Source organism: Dipodomys ordii, unplaced genomic scaffold (assembly GCF_000151885.1).
Source record: "Dipodomys ordii isolate 6190 unplaced genomic scaffold, Dord_2.0 Scaffold117, whole genome shotgun sequence".
Taxonomy (NCBI): domain Eukaryota; kingdom Metazoa; phylum Chordata; class Mammalia; order Rodentia; family Heteromyidae; genus Dipodomys; species Dipodomys ordii.
The window spans coordinates 4,958,861-4,970,773 of record NW_012267333.1 but is presented as its reverse complement, the minus strand read 5'-3'; the positions used below and the strand labels follow the sequence as shown (position 1 = coordinate 4,970,773).

At 34.2% G+C, this 11,913-nt stretch overlaps 1 protein-coding gene across 1 annotated transcript; it reads left to right on the top strand.

Moving 5' to 3' along the window:
* The first annotated feature begins 6,854 nt into the window (after nt 1-6,854).
* On the top strand, nt 6,855-7,796 carry LOC105995360 (olfactory receptor 8H1-like). Its single transcript, XM_013029064.1, has one exon. It carries the CDS (start codon nt 6,855-6,857, stop codon nt 7,794-7,796), a length of 942 nt encoding a protein of 313 aa, XP_012884518.1.
* Nucleotides 7,797-11,913: the final 4,117 nt, after the last annotated feature.

Below are 11,913 nucleotides of genomic sequence, written 5' to 3'. Positions count from 1 at the left end.
TAGTATATATTATAGCTGGTTATACCCTGTTACTGTCCCTTCTCACAATGTCCTGGTCCTATGTGTCCATTCTCTCTACTATTCTGAAAATTAAGTCCACTTCAGGAAAGCAGAAAGCCTTCTCCACCTGTGCCTCCCACCTGCTGGGGGTCACCATTTTTTATAGCACAACCACCTTTACTTATCTAAAGCCCAGAAAGTCTTACACCCTGGGAAAGGATCAAGTGGCTTCTGTGTTTTACACAGTTGTGATCCCCATGCTCAACCCCCTCATTTATAGTCTGAGGAACAAGGAAGTGAAAAGTGCTTTCTTTCGGGTTGTACAGAAGAAAGGAGGCTCCAAGCCACTAAAATGATACTGATGTGAAGCATATAAACAAATCTTTACGGTCTGTTGGAAAGAAGTGATTCATTTGTGTTTGTGTATGTTCAGCTGCTCTTCATTTTTCATATCATAACTGATATTTCCCAAGAGTTCATTATTAGAAGTCTATATTGAATTTCTAGATGAAAAATGATGGCTTTATATTTCCAACTAACACACAACAAAATTTTTTTTGCCTACAATTATTAAATTATGTCATAAAATATTCCATATGTATCTAGGGCCAGTGGCTCACACCTGTATTCTTAGCTACTCAGGAGTCTGAGATCTGAGGATTGCAGTTCAAAGCCAGCCTGGGCAGAAAAGTCCATGAGACTTTTATGTCCAATTAATCACCTGAAAAACAGAAATGGCACTGTGACTCAATTGATAGAGCACTTGCTTTGAGCTGAAGAGTTCCGGGACAGCACCCAGGCCGACCTACAACAACAGCAACAACAACAACAACATTACATATGTACCATATTGTGTACACAGTAAATTTTCTTATTGGGGAGAAATCTATATATGCCCAATGATAACAATTCTAGTCTTCATGATTTTGTTATGTAGAATACTTTCTTATGTGTATCATGCTTACAAAGTCATTGCACACTTAAGGCTTACTTTTCAGACCTGGTACAAGGTAAATCTTAATATCTGAGTATCCATGTGTTACATGAGAGATGAAGTACATTGACCTTAATAACCTGTTGTCTTATCTTTATCATTTAAGTCTTGTTCCTTAAGATTACAGACATGAGATACTGTTGTCTGCCTTTCTACTGTGTGTATTTATTTTTTTAATGGTTTCATTTAATTTTAACCCAGCAATTGAAGAAAGCAGATGCAGAAAACATAAGTATATCACAAATTTTCATTTATAATAAACTATATATAGTTATACATATATAAGAAAAATGGCATATGCTAATGATGAATGGGGACAATTTGGAAAATTCTCTTGAAATTAATTAGTAAGAGTTGTACTACACAATTGTGTACATTTTTCTCAATGAATAACAATATATATCAGCATATGACTTATTTAAATGGACTTTTGGTCATTTCCTGTTCACTGTTCTGGAACTTACTGTTACATTTTTTGTGATGACCTATTCAATGAAAGCTATAGGATGAATATGGTCTAAGTAAAGAGGCAATTGTTAGCACTGATCTTGTAATGCTTTTGGAATGAGATACTGTGAGTTTTCCGTGTTGAAATCTGCTTGCAGTAACAACACTTATGTAGGCAGTGCTAAACATCTGAGGACTTTATATCCAGTGACTTATCAGTTCTGCTTCATTGCCCTAGCCCCTTTCCTCCAGCCAATTGAATATACTTAAAAATAAATATTTGAATTAGGTGTTTGATTTGTCCTCATCATCTTTGTAAATACAGATATAAAGAAAGTATTTGACAGTAAATTTAGGTTTGTGGTAACCCATAAACTCCAGTTTAGTTGAATGATAAATTTCCCTAATTTTTGTTTTTTCTCTTCATATTTTAGAATTTCATTTTTCATTTATCTCTCATATTAAAGTTGCGTTTTAAAAGTATAGGTCCTTTCCTATTTTTCATTGTTTTAAAACTAATACAAATTAAAAATTACACAGATTGTTTAACTCCAACCACTATAATTTTATAAAATAATTACAAAGCTAAAGCTTATTTTTTTTATTTCAATTTATTTTTTCTAAATGCCTTCTGCATGTTCATGTAACAAGGTTCTTACTACAAAATGAATTATTTTGCTCAAACTCTGTACTGACAAAAAATAAAAGAAAGAAAATTAAAAGCCTGAATTTGTCTATTTCAGCTTTTAATTATTTAATAGATTCGTATAATTTTAAAACTCAAGTTTTTTATTAAATCTTTCAATATTTGTTATATATTACTATTTTCTTAATATATTTTAAAATCTTGCCTTCTCATACATCAATGTCATTTGAAATTTTTCTCACTCAATTTTGCATTCCTCACTGTGTTTTAAGCACTGTATTTGCAAGCATTTCTATATATTTTTGATTGAAGTTGAAAATAATATTGATTAAGCATTTATCATTTACTGAAGTTTTCTTTTGAATTGTGGTTGGTAATGAAATGCTTTCCAAATTCCTATATTTATGGACTAATCACATTTCTGGCAAGGTTGGATGAACATTCATAGATCAATAAATACAATACAGCATATAAATTGAATCAACCATCCTTATCACTCATTCATCCCAAAACTTATGGAAAAAACCTCTGGCAAATTTCAACATTCATTCATGGTTTACAATTGAAAAAGATACAGAGTCTCTGATCTCACTTTGACTTGTTTATGATAGACTACTTACTCAAAGAAATTCTTTGGCCATCATCAACATCTATATGGTTGATGAATATTAATTTTATTGTTGGGAAAATCTTGCACAAGAAGAATTTGTTCCAGGTGATTCGACAATCACCAAGAATATGAAGGTGACACAGAAAATCACCCTGAGTTAACCTTTGTCTTAAAGTTGCTAGCTTGTAACATACTTTGAATTTGGATTTCTAGTCCCAAAGACTAGAAGTATTCTCTGTCTTCTAAAATAGCACTGTCTTTTAAAATTCACTTGATAGGTATATAACCCATACATATAGCTTCTTTACTCACGCCAATAAATTGTCTCTTAAAATCGTAGGGAATGAGTACACTTTCTTAGAGGAATATTTTCCATACATTTGTAGGAAAATTAATTTTATGATCACTTAATGTAAGATTCACAAGAATCTTTTCCTGATTCTTCCTGTGTACATTATGAGATCCCTCCATTAGCTTTCTCATTGGGGAAAATAATCCTCAATGAAATATTATTATCTAATTCATTCCTACTTTAACTCTCAACCTAAAAATTAAAATTACAATAGCATTGCATCAAAACGGATCAGGTGATCATCCTCTTTATGGTGGGGCTCCTATGTGAAACACATACAGATTTAGCACTTGAAAATTTGTCCTTGAACATATGCCAAATAACCCTCATTGGAAATTGGTTTCTAAGGATAACAACATGCTACATAATAACCATGCCCCATTAAATAAAGCCTCCTGGACATATCAGACGTGGAGAGGAAGCACACACTGCTCTTACAGTAGCTTCTTAAGATTCTTTAGAAATATACCTTTCTGGCAAACTTTTCTTTTGAGCGAACTAATAAAAATTCTTTGAGTTTTTATTTACTTCATAATCAACACGACAGAAACAACAACAACAAACCAAATGCCCCAATAGTATAAAGGTAGCTAAAAGAAGGAAAACAAATATATATTACAGAGCTGTTTAGTACCTTATAGAAATGGCATGTTTTATTTGTTAAATGTGAGGTTTGGCAATATTTTTGGCTTACAATAGTGGAAGAAGTTCTGTTCTCACTCACTTCACTTCACGGTAAGTATTCTTAAGATGTTGGATTTACTTGAAGATAGAGACTGGAAGGAGAAAATCAGGGACTAAAGAAAGGAATAGCTTTAGTCTGGGTTACTTGTGATCGGTTGGGCAAATGCCCGGGAGTGGGATTGCTGGGTCATTTGGGAGCCCTATGTTAAGTCTTTGAGGAGCCTCCATACTGCTTTCCAGAGTAGTTGAACACGTTTCCCGACCAGCCCACAGTGTAGTAAGGTTCCCTTTTGGCCACATCCCTGCCAATATCTTTTGTTATTAGATTTCTTGATAATGCCCATTCTAGCTGGAGTGAGGAGGAATCTCAATGTTGTTTTGATTTGCATTTATTTTATCTCCAGTGATAATGAATTTTCTTTATGTGTCCATTACCATTACTATTACCTCTTCAGAGAAGTCTGAAGATATTTACCCATTTATTAATGGGATCGCTGTTTCTTAGAGGATTTATGTTGGGGGATTTAGTTTTTTGAGCTTTAAGTATATTTTAGATATAAGGTTCTATCTGCTGTATGGCTAGTGAAGATCTTCTCCCAATCTGTGGGCTTTCTTTTTCTTTTTCACCGGTATCTAAATATTTTTTATTTGTTTATTTTAATTGTATTGTGAAGGTGATGTACAGAGGGGTTACAGTTACATAAATAAGGCAGTGAGTATATTACTTGTCAGACTTGTTATCCTCTCCTCATTTTTCTTCCTCTTTCCCTTCACCCATACCCCCTCTCAAGTTGTACACATCATTTCCAACATAGTGTTGTGTGAGTGTCAGTGTTGCATTGGTTCCTCCTTTGTCCTTTGTCTCACTGTTTGTTTTTTGTTCCTTTTCCCTTCCCTAATACAGATGAACATATATACAAAACTCAGGGTGCCAAAATCAAATAAAGTGCCAACAGGGGATAAACCACAGCAGGAAACAAACACAAAAGGAAAAAGAAATCATGCAGTACATTAAACAAAACAACAACAAGCTTTCTTCTTTTTTAAAATGTTTTTTATTGTGAAAATACTGTACAGAGGGGTTACAGTTACATGAGCAAGGTAATGAGTACACTTCTTGTCAAGGATTGTAAGCCTTCTCCAGGGATGGTAGGGGAAAAACAACAAGCTTTCTAGTTACCTTGCTAGCTCCCTCCTTTGCCATGAAGAAGCTCTGCAGTTTAATGCAATCCCATTTATCCAACTTTTCTTTGATCTGTGCGAGGGAGCCCTAGTCTTTATCGTATTTCCTCCTGTAAGTAAAGCAAAACAAGCCCAAAGAAATGTAGTTTTCAGGGCTTCCCTCATTTGTCATAATAAGAATATGTCTATGATATTCTGAGCAGGGGATAACAATAGCACGATTGTTGAGTACATAGGACCACGTATAATGAAATGTACCATAATGAACTCCAAGAATTGGAAACAAATTTCTGCCCCGGGGCCATTCCGGTCAGTTGGTAGATGGTAAAATCTGGCATCTTGTCTTCATGGTGGGGAGAGGGCAGGGTGCTGGGCTGCCTGAATCCCTGGGGGCCTGGATGGTTACTAAACCTGTCAGCCAGTGCCTGGGATTAGGAGTTTCCTAGGACCCTGACCCCTGACCTCACCCTACTTAGGGGAGAACCAGCTCAGATGCCATTATGCTATGCCTCATAGCATGTTGGTGTCCTGTCTCCTGTCTCCTGCCTCTTGGCTTTTCTCTGGTCACCATGCTGTTCCAATTCAGCTATCCCTTGGATGCTTTTTTTCTTTTCTTTCCTCTCTGTCCTGCATGGCTCAGTTTTGTTTTGTTTTGTTTTGTTAACAGTGTTAGGTGTATTGTTGGCTGCTGGTCTTTGAGACAGGAGTCTACCATGCAGTCAATGGCCTTTTAATAAAGACTACAAAATTTGACACTCAAAGTGTGGCTTCTCTGTTTTCTTGCCTTATAAAAATATAAGCTTATCTGATCAGTGGAAGGGAAAGGTAAGCATAGAAATAGCAGAACAAGCAGAAAAGGTCAGATAAGTTCATGTTAGTGGAATGAACCCCAAGATAAGTATTCAATTTTTTTTTCCTTTCATGCAATTGTTTCTATCATATTTATAAGATGATTTCTATGTTGTTTGTAGGTCCCTCCCCCACGGTATAACCTATACTTTCACTGTATTTGATGTTGGTATAATTTGTGGAAGGGAAGGGAAAACAACAAATCGTTTAACTAGGTATACAGGTGAATCCATTGCAACAATGAGATGTACAAGTCGTTATGTCGAAAAATGAACTTAACAACTTTGGTGTGGGGTGGGAGGAGGATTGGGTGGCGGAAAGGGAGGAGTATGGGAAGGGGTGGGAATGGGAAACAATGAGGAGGCAACAATGCTTGATAAGAAATGTACTTGTTATCTTGCCCATGTAATTGTAACTCCTCTGTATGGTATTCTCACAATATAAAAAAAGAAATAGCAGGACAAAAGAATAGACACTAGGCATTATGTTGGAAATGGACTGTATAACTTGGAAAGGGAAATGGGAAGTGGAAACAGGAGAAAATGAAGGAGAGGGTAACAATGTTTAAAAAGAAATGGACTCATTACCTTACTTTTGTCTGTAACCACCTTGTTCATCACTTTTACAATATTTTTTAACTAAAGAAAGGGATAATATTGACCAAGCATTTACTTATTACCTGACATATGGAATTGTAACCCTTTTGTACAATTAGATAGTAATAATAATAATAGTGGTAGTAGTAATAATAATAAGCCACAAATAGATATTCTATTTATGATTTCTCCCTAATTATTAATTTAGAAATGGGAATAATAGTAAGGTATAACATTTTTATATTCCCTAAATGGTTTAAAAGAGCATGTATAGGTTAAAAATGGAGAAAGTTACATTTAAATATATCATATATAAATGTCTTTTTATACTATTTTTATAGGTCATGATTATATTTAAGTTATAATGTAGAACTTCATTATTAATTATGAGACAACCAAGGGTACTAAAAAAATCCCATATACAGACAACCCATGTGGAAATCATTTGAGCTAAGCATCCCCCCTCACTTCTCAACAGTGTCCATCAGCACACTATGAGATCCTGGAACAACACAGAGGTTCTCGTCTTCATCCTTATGGGACTAACAGATTCTGCAGAGATGCAGCTGGCACTCTCCTTGCTGTTTCTCCTGATTTACCTGATTACTGTGTTAGGAAACATAGGCATGATCATGTTAATTTGTCTGGATCACCAGCTTCACACCCCCATGTACTTTTTTCTCACTCACCTCTCATTCATTGACTTCAGCTATTCAAGTGTCATCACACCTAAAACTTTGGCAAACTTACTGACTTCCACCAAGGGTATTTCATTCCTGAGCTGTTTCACACAGATGTACCTTTTCATATTTTTTGGTAGTGCGGAAATCTCTCTCCTCTCTTCAATGGCCTATGATCGCTATGTGGCCATCTGCAATCCTCTACAATATCCTGTTATAATGTCCTCAAGACTCTGCTGGGCCCTGGTTACTGGCACTTACATGATTGGCTTTGTGGATTGTTCTTTCGGTGTGCTGTCTATAGCCAGATTGCCTTTCTGCAATTCCAATGTGATTCTACACTTTTTCTGTGATGTGTTTCCAATTTTAGCACTGTCCTGCAGTGATACATATGCCACTGAAATTGTAGTATACATTTGTGCTGGTTCTACACTGTTACTGTCCCTGATCCCAATGTCCTGGTCCTATGTGTCCATTCTCTCTACTATTCTGAAAATTAAGTCCACTTCAGGAAAGCAGAAAGCCTTCTCCACCTGTGCCTCTCACCTGCTGGGAGTCACCATTTTTTATGGCACAACAATCTTTACTTATTTAAAACCCAAGCAGTCCTACTCCCTGGGCAAGGATCAAGTGGCTTCTGTCTTTTACACAATTGTGATCCCTATGCTCAACCCTCTCATTTATAGTCTTAGAAACAAGGATGTGAAAAATGCTTTCATTAGGGTCATGCAGAAGAAAGGGGCCCCAAGCAACTAAGATGACAGTGAGGTGAGGCATTTAAAGCAAACTTTTCATGGTCTGTTGGAAAGAAGATGTGATTCATTTACGCATGCTTAGATTCAGTTGTGCTTCATTTCTCTTACCTTAACTGACATTTCCAAGAATTTATTATTAGATGTCTGTATTGAATCTCTAGATTATACAAAGTTACTTCAATGGACAACTAATGTACAGCACAAATTATTTGCCTACAACTATGACATTATATCCTAAGTCATGTGTTCTATAATTGGGTGTTTAGTAAGTTTTCTTATGGGGGAGAAAAGTATATATGTCCAATGGAAACAGTTTTCTGTTCATTTTTATTACATAATATACTTTCTTATGTATAGCATGAAGACAAGTCACTTAGTTAAGGCTCAATTTGCTCACCGGCACGATTAATCTTAATTTCTGATGCATATGATATATGAGTAATGAAGCACCTTTTGTGCTTGTCTTTGTCATGTAAGTCTTGTTCCTTTAGTATTGTAAAGCACATGCTTTTCTAATTTCTTGTGTATTTATCTATGCCTTTTCTGTTGCTTGAACCCAGTACCTGGGCTCTGTCCCTGAAATTTTTACTTCTGGTTTTTTGGTGGGTAATTGAAGATGAGACTCTCACAGACCTTTTATTGCCAGGGCTGACTTTCAACAAGGATGCTCAGATATCAGCCTCCTCAGTAGCAAGATAACAGGTGTGATTTACCAATGCCTGCCTCTCCACTGCATATTTATTTAAATTAGTTTCATTTAATTTTAACTCAGCAAGTTAAATAGCAGATGTGGAAAACCTCACATTTCATCTTTAGAATAAACTATTGATATAAATTTATCTTAGATAAAAAAGGCATATGTTAATGTTGAATGAAAGTAATTTGAAACATTCTTTTGAAATTCATTATTAAGGGGTATACTGTACCGAACATGGTGTATATTTTTCTCAGTGAACAATTTTGTGTGTATACATATGACTTATTTGAATGGAATTTATGTCATTTACTGTGCTCTTCTGGAACTTTTTGTAGTCACTTAAAAATCTGTTGTATTTGTGATTTTCAATAAAAAGCTATCCAATGAATATTGTCTCAGGAAATGGGCGGATTTAAAACTTGTTTTGCAATGCTTTGGACTAAAATACTGTGACTTTTCTATGATGAAATTTACTTGCACTAACATTTCTTATGTGGGCAACTGCTAAACATTTGAGGACCATGTATCCATTCACTTCTTGGGGCTGCTTCATTGTACTAGCCTCTTTCCTCAGCTTTGAAAAATACTTTAAAATAAATACTTGAGTTAAATGTTTGATTTGATCTTGTAATATTTTTAAACAGAAATATAAAGCAAATATCTGATAATAAATTTAGTGTTTGTGGCATCAGATTTAGTTGAATACTAAAATTTCCTTAATTGTCAATTTTCAACATATTTTGGAATTGCGATTGACAATTTTCTCTGATGTTAAAGATAACTTTTTAAAAGTACAGTTCCTTTTCCTATTTTTATCTTAAGATACAGTACAAGTACAAACTAGACATATTGTTTAAATCCAACCATTTTAATTTTATATGCTAACTACCAACCAAATGTCTAAATTTTTGATTAAAAGTTAAATATAATTTTTCTAAATGCCTTCTGAGTGTTAATACACCGCACTTGCTACAAAAGCACCCATTTGTTCAAAATTTGTACTGTCAAAATAAAAATGAATAAATTAAAAACTTCAATTTACCTATTTCATAAGTTAATCATTCAATAGACTCTCATAATTTCACAATGACCAAGATTTTTATTAACTCTTTCAATATTAATTGTATTCTGCTACTGTCTTGATGTATTTCACAATGTTGCCTTATCATATATCAATGTCATTTGAAAGAATTTTTACTTAATTTTGTTTTCATAAGTATACCATTATTTGCTAGTATCCCTATGTTTATTTATTTGAAGTTAAGAGTAATATTTACTGAAATTTTCTTTGTTAATGGTAAAGAAATGCTTTACCAATTCCTATATTCATGGAATTGGGATATTTCTAGCAAGGTTGGATGAACATTCTCAGATTAATAAATATAGTTTAGAGTACAAATTGAGTCAATGGTCCTTATCACTACATCATCTTTATCATCATAGTTGTGGAGATAGCCTTTGACAAAATTCAAATTTAATTCATGATTTACAATAGAAAGAGATACAAAACATCAGATCACATTTGACTTCCTCCCCATCCAATAATCTTAGAAATTGTTTGGCTATCATCAACATCTATATTGTTTATGAATATTAGTTTTATTATTTGGAAATTATGCAGAATAACTATTTGTTCCAGGTGATTCGACATTCACCAAGCATAAAAAGGTGACACTGAAATTCACCTTGAGCTATCCTTTGTCTTAAAGTTTCAAGAATGTCACATACTTAACTACTGTATTTCTAGTCTTGGAGACTAGAAATATTCTCTGTCATCTAAAATAGCACTTCCTTCCAAAAGTTCATTGGATATCTATGGATAGCTTCTTTACTCGTACCAATAAAATGTTTGATATTGGTATAATTTGTGGAAGGGAAGGGAAAAAAATTGTTTAAATAGGGATACAGGTGGACCCATTGCAACAATGAGATGTACAAGACACAAGACATTGTCGAAAAACAAAATTTACAACCTGGGGAGGCAGGAATGGTAAGGGGAAACAAAGTAGGAGGCAACAATGCTTGATAAGAAATGGTCTCATTACCTCGCTCATGTAATTGTAACCCCTCTGTGCGGTATTTTCACAATAAACAAAACAATAATAAAAAATAAAAATAAAAAATGTAGGGAATAAGCACACTTTCTTTTTTTCAAGATTTTTGTTTATTGTAAAGGTGCTGTACAGAAGGGTTACATGAATAAGTAATGAATACATTTCTTGTCAAACATTGTAACGCATTCCTTTGTTTTTCTTCCACTGTTCCTTCCCTCCACAACTGCCCTTACCCCAGTAAGTTATAAAGTTCATTTTCAATATAGTTTCTTGTGAGTATCATTGTTGCAATGGGTTATCCTGTGTCCTTGTTTCAGCATTTTGTTATTGCCCTTTCCTTTCCCAAATCATGATAAACATGTATATAAGACACAGGGTACCAGATTCAAAGACAGTGATTGCCAGGGGAAAAAAAAATAAAAAACAATGGAAAAAGAAAACTCAATCAAATAAAAAGAAAGAACTATTCTTGTTGTATTCAATGTACAGAGCATACTTTCTTAGGGAAATAGTTTCCATAAATATATGAAGAAAAACATATTTTATGATCACTCAAAGCAAGTTTCACAAGAATCTTTTCCGTATTCTTACTGGGCTCATTTTCAGATTCCCCCATTTGCCTCCCCATCTTGGCAAAATACTCCTAAATGAAATAATTCAGGTGTTATTATCTCATTCATTACTAGTGTAGCTCTTAAGAAAACATAACATTAAATAGCAATGCATCAAAAGAGAACAGGTAATCTTCCTCTTGTTTGTGGAGCTTCTGTGTGAAAAGTTCATGCAGATTTAGAACTTGAAATTTTGTTCTTGAAAATATGCCAAGTAAACTCCTAGGAATTTGTTTCTATGGATTACAAAGTGTTGCATAATATCCCAACCATTAAATATGGCACCCTGGACATATCAGCGAGGGAGTAAAAACATACATTGCTCTTAGAGTAGCTCCTTGGTATTCTTTAGAAATATACCTTTCTGGGAAACTTCTCTTTTGAGCAACCTGATAAAGGTTCTTTGACTTCAAATAAATACCACAAAAGTGTAACAATAACTACAGAAAGGAAAACAAAAGTTATATTACAGAGATGGTTAATACCTCATTGGAATGGGATGTTTTAAAGTGAGACTTAGCAAAATTTGTCTTACAGTTTTGGAAGTAGTTTTCTTCTGACCAACATATGTTCACAGTAAGTATTCTTAAGATGTTAAATTTACTTCAAGATAGACACTAGAAGGGAAAATTGGAGAATAAAGAAGAGAGTAACATTAGAGAGAAGCATTAGACTCAGAACCTGACTTATGTAATTGTAATCCTCTTGTACAACTACATAAAAACAGTAACAATGATAGTAATAGTAATAATGTTA